Genomic DNA, 14,122 nt, shown 5'->3' on the forward strand with positions numbered 1-14,122 from the left:
ATTCCGTTACTCAAACCTACATCGCCATACACGTTGTCCAGAAACACCACAATGTCATTAAAAACTACCTTCCCTGCAGAATATACAATATATTATGAGGAATACAGTTGACCTCCTTTCTTCCTTTTTCAGGATTCATGCATGCTCTGGAAATGCAGCACAGACTTCTGAAATACAGGCAGCATGTTCAATCAGAAGAACCGATTCTGCTTCACTACAAGAAAATAGGATGGGATTTATATAGGTAATAAATGCTTTGGAGCAGATGACGTTCAGAGGTCCCTTCCAAGCCCAACCAGTCTGTCATTTAGATATTTTTAAGTATAGGTGCAAAGAAAAACAAATACGATTTTGTTTTTTCCCCTCTAGGTTTTCATTTTTCACAAAGCCAGCTCATCTATTTTTTCCTCCTGTTCTAGGGTTGCAGCACATGCCCTCAGTTCTCATCCAGTTGTATTTGCAATGACCTGTGAAATGAAACTGCAGCCTATTTCATGGGGTGAGCACATCTCCATTCCCTTTCCCCCCCCTAACTTTCCGTGCCTGCCCCTTGGCTCAGCACCACCAGCACGGCAGCGGCCGAGCCCAGCCCCAGCTGAGGTCAGTGTCTGCTGAAGGTGTGGGCTCGGACTCAGCTGCCCCAAATCACTCCGAATTTTGTTGTTTTGGGTTTAATGCTGCATCCGATGTGCTGCCCACGATCACCACCTGGAGAACAACCTGCAGCACTGCAGGCAGCAGCCTGGATGCTGCACAGGATGGATGGAGCTCTGCACCCTGCTGCAGCCATGCACCCACCCCGTGCTCTTCGCATGTCCCCGCGTCCTACTGGCTTCAGCAACAGTTTCAGATGGGCATGCAAAACAGAATCAAGCCCTAAATATTTTGCTTTCAGCTTTTGACCACCACCAGTTTGCACTGGCAAATGACCAGCGCTAATGCAACAAGCTTACACACACAGAAAGCACTATAGTTTACTGTGGTTAATCAGAAGTGATGTAAAAAAATCCTTAAAAGCAACGATTAATGATTTATTTTCTTCTTTTCTTTCTTTTTTTTTTTTGTTTTAAGTGAAAAGCACACAACCTGAAGAGCAACCCATTCTATTAGCCTGCAACTCCCTACAAACCTCAGTCCTCATTTCCTGCTCACGGAAGAGCGAGGCATGGTTTGTGTTGGACAATTAGCACAGATGTTCCAATACAGCATCTAACACCATCATCTAAATGTTTAAGAGAATTTCTATGCCCTGAGAAATTGCACTCATTTGTTTATTTAATATTAAGTGTACCAACTCTTTACAGAATTCTCAAAACTGCCGTATTTCCTTATGGCTTGGAACAGCCACATCCCCTGCTTATTATTATATCATATTCTTATAAACAGCTTATTTCCTTATGACCATGAAACTGTTTTGTTTCAGCACAGAAACTTGATGCATGATGGCCAGTGCATCTCCACAGCCCATGGAAATGGTGTAAAGGAGAAGTGCTCGCTGCCAAACCCAGCCCAGGAGCTGCTAAGGATCAAAGAACGGGGGAAGAGAATTATTTTGAATGCCCCAGGTGTAGCTACAAATGCATCGTTCACACCTTTGTTCTTCTTTCGTGCTTGGATTTATCATCACAACGCTTTAGTTAGGAAACATGGAAAAGGATTGCTGCAAATATTTTAACAACTGTTATGAAAATAGAGGCAGTATTTGTACAAAAGCCACTTATAAGGCTTCTACTTTCAGACTGCTGCTTGAAGGTCTATATCCTATATCCCTTTTCCCCTGTACGAATGACAGAAGCTGTTTGGTATGGGCACTGCCTTGCCATTTTCACACAAAATGTTATTACAGCACAGCCAGCTTAACACTGCTGCTTTGGAGTCAGCCTGCTCATTTTTCTCTTTATTGGTTACAGCAGCACTGGTTCCCAGAAAATACAATTCTAACATTAAAGAGAGAGAGAGAAAGAGAGAGAGAACCCTCGGGAGCTGCTTTATTTTTAGGTCCCCATGTATCTTCAGTGAAAATGTTATGCAAGTCATGGCTCAGCCTCCCACAGTTCTTACCTCTGTATTACCACCAGAAGGTGAATTTTGGGTGATTCCAGAAAAAATGTGGCAGAAAAACACTTATGAAAGGAATGAGCTATGCCTTACTTCCCCCTGCCCCTCCCAAATAACACGTTCTGTATTTGAACCCTGTTATTCCTTTCTTCAAATCACAGTCCCCGTCACCCCAGGAACAGCTGGACTCCCACAATCACATTTTCAGCACGTCCCCTAACACAGCACTGATGGCGCAGACGAATTTTGTACTGTCACAGTGATGGCAGAACCAAATCTCACCTGACCAACAAAGCCCAGTATTTATAAAAGGAAGCAAAGTCTTGGAGCCGCTGCGATATAATCTGGCCATGTTCTCCAACGAGATGCAAGGTTTCACAGAGCTTGGTAACATCCATGCGTGGTTATTCCGAAGTCCCCACCTGAGCTCCTGTATCAGAATTAATTCCACTCGATTTGTTGGCATCCTGCAGTGGCCAAGAGGCAGCACAATCATTTAGATTGTGATCTTGCTCTAGTACGTGCTGCTGGAAATCAGACAAGATCTCTTAGGTACATAGGGATAGGGGCTGGGAGAGGTTGGTTTGGGTTTAACTCCATGAAGTTAACATACCCTGTGCAGCAGAGGCTTTTGTACCAACAAGAAATGGGAAAACTGGTAGAAACTGGCTCAGCAGAGCGCACACCCCAAATACACACAGCAAGCATCTTCCCAAGGATTTGATGGATTTAACAGGAGAGAAGTGACCCCAACAAAGGCAGAGGCATTGCACCCCTTCAGAGCGTTCACTAGAGCAATTCTTTGGTGATGAGGTTTTGATTTATCCCTGCGTCTCCAGAAACCACCTTATTGCTTTTCTGGCTAAGGTGATAAATTTCCACAAAGACAACAACGGCTTGCACAAGCAGGAAACAAAACCCCAAAGCAAAGGGATTTCTTTGTTCAGCACACAATGACCATGCAAAGCCTCACCTGATGGAAAACACCAAACATAACGGTGTAACGAGGAATCCATGTTTCAGAAAGCAAAGTCAGCTGATGCCACGAGGAAGCTCTTCTATAAACTTACAGTCATTAAAAAAAATGAAAAGAGAAATTTGCGCACAGCCGACAAATGAAATAATGACATTATTTCAAAGACTCATGTTTCATGTCATAATAATGAGGTGCTTTGCAACCGTCTACGGGATTTTGTATGCACAGAAATAGCTCGCAGAAAGCTCAGGTAAACCTACACACTTCTCCACGAGTCTTCTAGAAAGTGTCTCCACGCTTCAACTCAGTGAGTCCTCAGGAAAAAAAAAATCATACTAAGTGAATGTCAACTTAAATCACGATAAATCTTATGCATCCGATAGTCCTTATAGAAAACCCGAGTTTGGGCCTTACGTTGTTTATGCATTTTACTTGTGTGAACCCCGAATGTCCTCAATCAACGCCATTTGCATTTAAATTTAAATTTCAGTGGAGATTTTCCTATTGCATGCCCCACTAAATCCATTTCTATAAAGCTATCAACAAACTTCCTTTGCACCAGCCATAGCAAGGCTGCACCTCAAGGAACGTAGGCAGCAGCCAGGAAATGGGTCCCAAAGCTAAATCCAAGGGATAAATTCAGGGAACCCTTTCCACGGCGCAGAGACAGGGGTTACAGGCCTAAAGCAGTGGGACCTGAACACACAGTGCTGGAGCAGTGGTGGCAGATCAACCTCCTCTTCTGTTCACGCCGCTCGTAAGACGCCTCTCACCCCTCTCCTCAGCTGTGTGTTTTCCCTGCAGGACAGCTCCAGCCTCCCGCGCATTCCTAACGCAGTAGCAATAATGGTAGTTAATTAAGTGTAGTAAATAATGGGCTCTTGCCACGGTGTCCTGATGCTGCCTGTTTTAACCTCCATTCTTTCCCTTCAGATCCTTACCTTTTGATCTGCTTTTTTGACCATTAATGAACGTTGAACTTGTAATTCCAGCAGTCTTCTCTCCTGTACCGAGGATTTTGCTGCTGAGCAGTAATATTGCTTTGCAGCTACAATCCCTTCATGCTCAGATACATCACTTTGTATTTATCTACACTGAAATTTTCCTATCCTTTTATTGCCCACTCACTGAGTCTCTTAATGCTCATATCACTCCAAAGCTGTTCCAACACAATGGCACAAACTGGGCTTATATAAATATAAGCTGCCTCTGGAGCGTATTTGGTGCAGGACTGTACCACGGTATAGAAGCCAAAATAGCTTAGGGACCGGATCCATCTTGCACCACTGCTACACTGACACATCTCCAGCACGACTGTGCTCCCTCAGGGCATGCTCGGGCCCCAAGTAACCTGAAATCCTGTAGGTAAGCAGCTGCCCGGCATGGGGAACAGAACTGGGCCAACCTATTCAAGGCCCTTGATGACCGGGACTTAAACAGAAAATGGGGCAGTTTAGACCCACTTTCTGCCCAGCTGTATGAGTTATATGAGCAGTCAGTGTAGGTGGTTCCCAGGTCAGAAAGGTGAGGGAGAGGCAAAGACACCTGCCTGTTAAGGTGTGTTGGAACAGCACTCTGCTTGCAGAGTCACACTAACCAGCAACCCCAATTTTCTACATGGCTACAAACAGATATGCAAGATTCAAACAAAATTAACAAGCCAGAAGCTAATTGCTTTCTTATGAATGATAAAGAAATAACAGTGACCTGAGGATCAGCTCTAAGTGCCTTCTCTCTGCCCGGCATACTGATCCCGAAAAAAACACACCTGGTACAATCCACGCTGATCTGATTCTCCTGTAAGGGAAGAGAGGCGCGGCAATGCCCCCTTGTGTCCCGATGAAGCTAATCAGAAATTCACTGCAAGTCCTTGCATTTTCCTAAGTCATGCATGAAGGTTTATTCAAAGACCAAAATTAATTCATTCTCAAAACCACACCTTATGAATAGGCTCTACCTCATCTTGTAGACAAGATTACAAATTGCTTAACGTGCATGAGAGGGAAACACTTAAAATGCTCACAAAAGGTGAACCAAACCTTTCACTGTCAAAACACACAATCCATTTGAAATTAGATAACTCATTTTGTTAACTTTATTCACAGCAGTTAAATGCAAATATTGAGCAAAAACACCTGTTAATTCCTCTTTGATTTCCTTATGTCAAGCGCATTGTTTAAAATCCTATTTTCAATAGGTAAACTGCTTTTCCTAAAGTACCGTAACAAAGGACTTTTGGAGGTCTTCCAAAAAGAGTGCTGAGCTTAACAGAAGCTAAAACCAGATTCAGAGTTTGAAATAATGAAGTGAATACACCTTCCAGCCAGCAAATGAAATGGAGAGTGGAGGATTTAAAAACTAGAACCCAAAGCACACTTGAAATTTATGTTAAAAGGACAGTGTTTATCATTGCATTGCAAGGCCATTTCAAAAATCATATGCTAAGCTGGACATCTGACTTTATTTTGTCATGAAATTCACTGCAATGCCAAATCATGAACACTTACTTGTCTACCTCTCCTCCCTCCAGATCAATTTCCTTGCTTTGGAACTTTGCATTCAGTTTCTGTTTTGGAACTCACCTCTTTGCAACCCCTTTTGATCAGCTCTCCTATAGTTTCTTCAGGACTTTTCTTGAGCTTAACACCAGTTTCAAATGCTTTTCCAAGCCTTCCTTCTAACACTTTGACAGAAAACAGCCAGAGAGCTAAAGCCTCGTTCCTCAATCTGTTTTAAAAGAGTGTATCGCCATCCTAAGCAATCCACATCTTCTGTGGGTGGGAAGCTAATAACACAAATCCTTTCACCCAGATCAGAATTTACAACACAAAAGTTTCATGAAGAGTCATAAAAATGTGAACAAAAGAGGTCCATAAGAGAAGAAGAGTTTCAAAAAGGGCTGGCAGCTACTCTGCAAACGTAAGTCCATGATACACCAACTGCTACACATCAACAATACTGATTAATTTACACATTATTTAATGCCTTTAAGAAAAAAAATAAAATAAAAATAATAGAAAACAACAGCAAACCCTCAATAAATAACCACACGAGGTTCGTAAGGAAAATAACCTACCAGTCTTGGTAAGTGGTGATCGCAATACTTGGAGGTGTCAACAAAGGCAGAGTTGTTGGTCTACAGACGATGTCTCTGTCGGGTGTCCTTGCTTTTTCTGTTTGTCTTTGGGATAGTGGCGGTAACTGCAAATTGCCAGAACAACACCTTCTTCCTCTCCAGAGGTCTATGCCCAGAGCATGGCTAGAAGTACTGTAGGACTTACTCAGCCCACACTCCAGGTAATCCAGAGCATTCTGCAAAGAGAAAAGCCAACGAAATTCTTCAAACAATCATTTTCTTCCACACGAATAAACCACACTCAATTACATTGTTCTACAGTCACAGCTACTCACAGAAGATAATTGTTTTATGAAATCCTGGCAGAGTTTGACTGCGTTGCATTGTTATTTTATCAAGTTATGAATTAACTTGAAAACTCATTCATAACTCATCTAGGCTAAATTCTAATCTAAACAAACACTTCAATAATCCAAGTCACTTCGGTGATATATTAAACTTTTGATATTTTGAACTTTTTCAGAGAATAGTCCACACAACATCCATCTCGTGTATCATTCCACTCCACAGCACAAACATACTGGTTTGCCACTTTTTTTTCTGATGATTCACCAGGCACAGAAAAATGCCAATACAGGGCTTAGGTACATCCTGAATCATTGGTGACTCGGTGAGAAGAACTTCCTGCTGGGCTACCCTACCCTATGCTCGTCATTTCTAATAGAAATATTTTTTTTTTCCTCTCAGATCTTCTATTTATTTCTATCTCAAAGCACCAACATGATCACCGAGCTGGCCATCAGTCTTCCCAAATCCAAGCCCAGGTTTTCCCAGAACAGAACGGCATTGCAAGAAGGCTGTCAGTTTTGTTCTTACAGAATTTAGCTGGTCCAATACAAATGAGAATAGTTCTGTATTGTGAGCATTTTAAACTGAAGGATTACTGTAATAGGTGTGTATATATATGACCACCTCTCTATATTTTTACTCTTCTACCTGCTTCTAAATTTTGATCTCTTCCCTACTCTCTCTACCCCCTCTCAGACCTCCCTCAGCCCACCTTCCAGCCTCCCCAAATCCCTAGGTTCACTTTCTGGTCCAGCTATTCCCACTGCATCCTTTCCTCCACCTCTCTAGCAAGCACTGAATGTAGAAGGATCTGCCTCACCCCTGGAAACACACTGAGCACTGAGTGACAACAAGTAACTGGTAACTTTGAAAAATAAATGAGTGGTGTAAGCGTCCATAATCACTTCTTAGGTCCTTCAGGAACAACTACAAAGTAGCACGAGGCCACCCTTGCCTCCTAGTTGCTAATGGGAAGTATGTTCTCCATAGACATGAGACTATGGTACTGCCTGCTCTCCTACAGCAGCAAGGACTCTCAGCACAGGAGTGGAAGACAAGGATGACATGAGAATGGCACATTATGAATTTCCTCAGCTTTCCCTGCTTTTTTGCCCATCCCACAACCACACAAACCATCCAGAGAGGAAACAACATGGCCCACAGTTCACAGAATCACACAGAATCACAGAATTTCTAGGTTGGAAGAGACCTCAAGGTCATCGAGTCCAACCTCCAACCTAACGCTAACAGCCCTCCACTAAACCATATCCCTAAGCTCTACATCTAAACGTCTTTTGAAGACTTCCAGGGATGGTGACTCCACCACTTCCCTGGGCAGCCTGTTCCAGTGAAAGAAGTTCCAGTTACTGCACTCCTTCATTGTAGTCTGAAGTGCTACAGGGCATGCTGGTGCAGGTTCCTGAAGTTAGTAAAACACCAAAATCATAATGACTTAGATAGAAGTTCAAATATTTGGCATGCTACGCTTTCAAAAATCATGCTAGAGAGCTTCAGTGATCCAAACCCTACTCTTCCACAGCCCAAAATCTGATCAAAAATATTCCTAGGAAGCCCAGAAAGAAAAGCCTGGCTTCTACAGTAGGATCTGACTTGACATGCCTTTATGAGTAATTTTTGTAAGATTATTCTTTTTGTTATTATTTAAGAAATGTACAGCAGAGTGTTCGAACTTCCCATTAGATGTCAGATGCCTGTTTTCATTATCAGCAAGGACTGAGTTGGCTACATCAAACCCACCATCACATGGGGGCAAACTGACCGTGAAACAGTGCAATGTATGGTCTGAGAGTGTAAAAGAATCACTTATCTACTGGAGGAGGGCTATAGGATACACTGGCTCTGAAGTTCCACTCCTCCAGTGTGTTTTCCTATACATTCCTGTGGTTTTCCATTTTTGGAGAGTCCCAGCTGTGACAAGCAAGACGATTAATGCTGCAGTTATCACGCCATCATTACAAGCTGATGCATTTCTCCAGAGAATGGGAACTGGCATTTAATTAATAGGGGATTATGATGATGATTAGCAAGTGTAGTAATGGAATAACACATGCATAGCATTAGGTGTTCAGCAAATACAGTAGCAAGAGGTGTGGAAACGCTTGCAAGTATAAAACTACTGCACATGCACAACGATGGGATCCAGAGCAGAGCTTCTGCAAGATATGGAAGTGAATGTTCAGTCCTCCCAAATGTCATTATTACACTGAGCAAAGAATAATAAAGAATGTGCTCTGCATAAAACTCTTCAGAACTCATAGTGTGGGTGTTTGTTTGTGCTTTTTTCTTTTTTCCCTTTTTTTTTTTTTTTAAACATGTGTGGGCCTTATTTTATGCTTAATATATGAGCTGCAAACAACTCTAAGAAAATCAATGAGTGACCGAAGCGAAACCAGCTGATACTTACCAAGTAAGAAAAGAACAAACTTTTGACCTTACTTCTATACAGTATTGGGATAAATAAAACACACCTCTTGAAGAAACATACCTCATCTGCAGTTACTGTCATGACACTTCTGCTTTTCTTCATTATTGAGATTACAGTGCGCCCTGCTATACGAACTTCTTGTTCAAGCCGATTTCTTCAGATGAGCAACCTGAAAGAAAGAACAGCTGCAGCTGTAATTTTGAATAACAAACCATTTTTGATGACAAACTATGCAGCTAACTGCTGGTATCACGGCTGATTCATAACTTACTGCCCATTTTCATGTAACACTTGGCAGCGGATGTTATGCAAGCGTAGCTCTCCATTAGTGAAAGGGCAATTTAACATCTACTCAAATCATGTTAAAAGTAATCAGTATTCACAAGGCTCTATAATCTAGGCAAGCCCCGAAACATATCCAGTAATACAGGATCAAAGCCAACAGGTCCCACTTGCAGAGGATTTTTCCTTAATTGAGCTCTTTGCAGGAGTACAGAAAGTCCTAGGGAAAGGCTTCAGCTGGCTCTGAGAGAAGCCCGTCCGAAAAACCGTAATTAAGAAAAAGAATTGCACTAGCATTTGGTTCTAAGATTTAATTGTAACTCGTGGCATTATTTACTATCAGACTGGCACACACACAACAAATACTTCAGCCACAGAACCGCGGCCTTCTGTCGAGGGTGGCACATAGACAAATCCAGCCATGCACCCAGCCAGGGAGGAGCAGATGTGGCACCACAGCTCAGCTCCCCGTGCTCTCCCCGGGCACACAGGGTGGCAGAAAGCAGCACCCTGCTCCTCTGCCCTTAGTGCACAGCCCCACGGCGGGGCAGGCACTGAGCACCACCCCACAAACCTGCCCTTGGGTCCCTTGGGCAGCGGCAGCACAGGGACAACAGAGAGAAAAAAATATCAAAATAAACTCAGATTAAACCCTGCCACAGAGCCAGTGTGGTGGCTGTGTCTGACTGCGGCTCTGGCCCTCCTCGCCTCGGGGCTCACGCATGCAGCACACGTCCCTGCTCACCAAAGTGTCAGGAGCGCTCAGCTCCCTGCCAGACGCCCTCAAGCAGAGGGCAGAGAGCAGCCTCCACACAGGGAAATAGGGCACAAAATCTGGCCAGGCTACTTCCCGGCACTGCTGCTCCTGCCTGCAAACCGTATCTGGCTTGTAAGACCTGATATAATTAATTAGATGAGCAGCCCAGCAGTGAGAGAAGTTCACGCCGTGTTAACAGCACAGAAGTCACACTACGTTATCAGGAAAAAACTTAACAATCCAAATCCATCTTCAACAACTGGGAGAGGTTATCCAGCTGTGTTATAAAAAAAGGAACCCAAAAACGACAGCGGACGGCAAACGAGATGAGACGCCAGTAAAGATGAATTCACAGAGCAGGAAGAATAACTCCGGCGTGACTACTTGCTGCCAAAAATAATATGCAGTCCTCTGCAACACAGAGACAAAATTCACGAGCAAGAACAAAAGGAGGAAGCGTTCTCCTGAGTGGCACAGCAAGCAGCTCACAGCTCGCTGCCACAGCGGGGTCCCCAGGGCCTCAATGCAGGACGCACGGGTGCAGCTCCCTCCGGGGCAGGACTGCCTGTTTTTACACACCTGCTGGAATTCGGCACGCTTCGGGTGTGCAGAGCTCCTCAAAATGTGGCTGCTGTCAGCAAAAAGGCTGGAAGCTGTGCTGCTGGGGCACAGGGAGAGAGATGCTCGCAAGGCCTCGTTCCTCGGGCTGGCGGTCAGCAAGAAAATAAGATCTGATGGATGAAGTAATTCAGAAGGACTAATATGGCCAACTCTACGTAGCTCCTACAGGACCTAAATAGTTCATATAGGGTCTGTGAGAGAGGTGAACAACTTTACACATCCTGAACGTGGGCACGGGGAGCACCAGGGAGAAGACACGGTGAGAAATGCCACCAGGATCACCTACCGCAGGGAGCACGATAGGGAGAAGTAAGAAAGTGTAAGTAAAAGAAATAACTGCAGGAAACAAGTACTGAGGAAAACATTTTTGGGAAAAAAAATGAAAGAATGAGAGATTCAGGGTGTCTCTGGAATTGTGCTGAACTCCAGGATCAGAACAGACCCCGGATACGAGGTGGGGAGTGAGGGACCAGGTTTCCCAGCAGTTGGTTCAGTGGAAGCCAGAGCCCTCGAGCACCACTGCTGCCTCCCCTTCCTAAGCATTTATCAGTTTGTCAAAGTAAGTTTAAGCAGAACACGAACAATTATTAAAAAAAAACATATAATAAAAACCCGAGTCGTTCTTTCCTTGTGCCTTTACACAAAAGATCTGATACCTGGGACAAGCATCTAAAAAAATAAAAATACCAAACCACAAAAATTCCCCACCCCAAAGAGGCTTTACCAGAAGTGTTTTTCTTCCAGGCACATGTTCTAATTCATGTAAAATGAATTACAGGCACAGATTTTCTCTCTTCTACCCAAATTCTCCATAAAGACACCATCCCAGTGGGCTAGCTAAGTGTGGGTAACAGGGAATGACTTTGATTTGGTATTAGACGACAAAAAGAACTCTTTCAGTGCCACAGCTGGGTCTAATCCATTTTGCTGGCCTCTATCTCAGGAAGCTATGAGATTTCTGGTTACACCAAGCTGACCCAGGTCCTGCACTTGGCCATTTTTGTGCTCCTTGACCACGTTGTTCAGACGTGACAGTGACTGCTGCTGTGATTTCGGGGTGATGAAGCCAGATCCTGGGGGTGTGAACGAACAGCAGGGTTCAAAACTGGCAGCTGACAGCGGTGCGGATAAAACTACATGGATGCATGTGATGAAGCCTGCTTTTCCTACACGCTTTTTTAAAAATAGCTATTGAACTCATCCAGTGTGAAATCCACTATTTAAAGAAATTCCTAAAGTGCATCTCGATGTGCAAACTCTGCTGTGATTTGCAATACCGGGCACGTGTTTCGCCGTGACACTGCTTCCCCACACGTTCTGGCCTCTGCACGGGCAGGTTTAGAGCCAGAGGGTGATACGGAAGCAGGCTCATCCTGCCACCCCTCCTGATGACGCCCAGACACATGGGAAGATCACATCTGACCTGATTGCTGAATTAATTGAAAAGCCTTCCTAAGGAAGGGCTGCGATGAAGGAGCTGGTCTGACCACACGGTTACATCTCCTGTGAGCTGGGCTCACCCTCAGATAACCTGATTCTCTTTGGAGATCAGCAGAGCTTCACAGGATGAAGCACATCCTCAGACAGGGTGACAGTCACCAAAAAAACGTGGCAATCTCACATTTTGCTCTCCCAGAAGAAGCACGTGGACTCTTGGAAGTTGCACAGGGCTGCTGGAAGAAAAATAAACCTTACGTGGACTTAGCATTAGCCAAAGGTAAGCTGAGATATAACTAGCAATTGATACCAGTGATGGCTTCTTATTTTGCTTTTAATAAAACCAGCAACTCTAGAATACAACAGCAAGATTCGCCCTCAGCTTGCTCGGAAGGTCAGCGTGCTTGCTGGCAAGGAAACGAGGTCAGGGCCCGCAGCACAGCAGCGCTGGAGCTGCACACCCAGAGCAGGAGCAGGCTGTACCCACCACAAAAGCACCTTCAGGGAAATAGCAGCCAAACAGTTCTGCTGAAATCACATTCCCTGAAAAATTAGGCTCAGAAATGTAGTTATTTCTGCACCATGTACACACACAGCAAGTCTTGAGCCACTCAATAGTCACCTGTACATTTTTCTCTTCCACCAGTTTAGGCTTTTGGCTCTTGTTTTCCAGCACCAAGCCCTGAACTTTTAGCTGGGTGACCACCACCACAATTCTGTCCAGCTACCTTTGTACAGTCTCCCAGAAACACCTACATAAGATTTGCCCAACCAGCCCTTCTCGCTATTTAGAGAGAGAAAAGTTATTTGTTTTGTCCACTGGTTTTCTCTTAATTCTTGTGATCAGAAACAACGGAACTGCTCTGCAGTTCTGAAAACCCATTCCCATTTCCATGAATCACTGGGAAGGCTACTGCAGACTTGCAGCACTACACAGAAGAAAATCAAGCACACCTACCCCCACAGATGCTTGGGACTTAGGAAAACAGAAAAGACAGAACTGCCCTAAGAGAGAAAATGAGGTTTTTGTTTGCAGTTTGTTTTTTTTTAATCACCAGCATTCTTGCACAAATTGTTTGCTGTAGGAGTGCTAACAACCTACCGATATCACCCAGCTAGAGAAGAGCCTGCTCCCCTTCGTCCTCCACCACTGCTCAAAGCTCTCCTGGCACCCTGTGAAGTGGGGCTGGGTACACAAACCGAGTCTGAATTAGGTGATTTACACGAGAAGGCATCTGTGTGATGTAATACAACTGCAAATTTGTCTACAATTGGTAAATGAAGTCAGGTCTTTGATTTTAGAAAGGCAATGCCATACCCAGGGTACTCCATGTGCATATTTGAGAAAGTTCTGTCAAAAGCAGGATACTGCAGGGGCAAATCAAAAACTTCTCATAAGCCTCCCTGCCCATGTTACCGCCGGGTAAATTATCCTTATTAACACAGTGTCTTAACTTTCATTAGCAGGCTGCTTACTGAGACAGCACCGAGGTTAAGAGGGCTGCAAAGGCTCATCTTCTCTCTGGCAACCTAATCATTACAGCTGAGAATAACCATGGCAGGCTACACCAGAAATCCCAGTAACTCTTTGGTTTCCAGCAGCGGGGATGCTCAGACTGCCATTGCTCCTCGTTTGTTGCAGGCCCGATAGCAAAAGCAGTGCTAATTTGAAGGCATTATTACATTGCTCACTGCCATAAGGCCTCTGCAGAACGCCACTGGAATACAAGCAGTGTTTTTTCATTATTACTGCTACGGAAGTACAACCGCGTTTTTTTTCAGGAATTTTTTTCAGACAAATGTTAATAGCCTGAGCAGAGCTAAAACCGCTCTGCTACTTTCTTCACTGCGTTAATGGTTTTAAAATCCTATTTCTAAAAGTTTGTCTAATATCGTGGTCAAAACCAGTTAGTTTAAAAATCAATTTTGACGGCAACAAAGGCCGCAGTTAAATAGCGGTAGCCACCAGCACACACATGACTCCCGAGGTAATTACTTCGGAAAGTGAAGCACACCATTAAAAGACACAATTTATACCTTCCTCGTTCCATGTGCGAATGACTAGCAGAGCCTCCCACTCCTCGGAGTGCAGCAGAACAGCACTCAGAGCAGAGAACAATT

General features: G+C 44.1%; 1 protein-coding gene across 1 annotated transcript in view; it reads right to left on the reverse strand.

The window, feature by feature from the left end:
- PDE4B (phosphodiesterase 4B) overlaps positions 1–9,014 on the reverse strand; it is a 153,887-nt gene extending 144,873 nt beyond the window's left edge. The window contains exons 1-2 of the mRNA XM_032192353.1: positions 8,965–9,014; positions 6,111–6,346 (exon numbers count right to left, since the gene is read on the reverse strand). Coding sequence (XP_032048244.1) covers positions 6,111–6,346; positions 8,965–9,006 — 278 coding nt within the window. The 5' untranslated portion in view covers positions 9,007–9,014. The remainder of the gene's footprint in view (positions 1–6,110; positions 6,347–8,964) is intronic.
- Positions 9,015–14,122: the final 5,108 nt, after the last annotated feature.

This window comes from Aythya fuligula, chromosome 8, assembly GCF_009819795.1.
Source record: "Aythya fuligula isolate bAytFul2 chromosome 8, bAytFul2.pri, whole genome shotgun sequence".
Lineage (NCBI taxonomy): Eukaryota > Metazoa > Chordata > Aves > Anseriformes > Anatidae > Aythya > Aythya fuligula.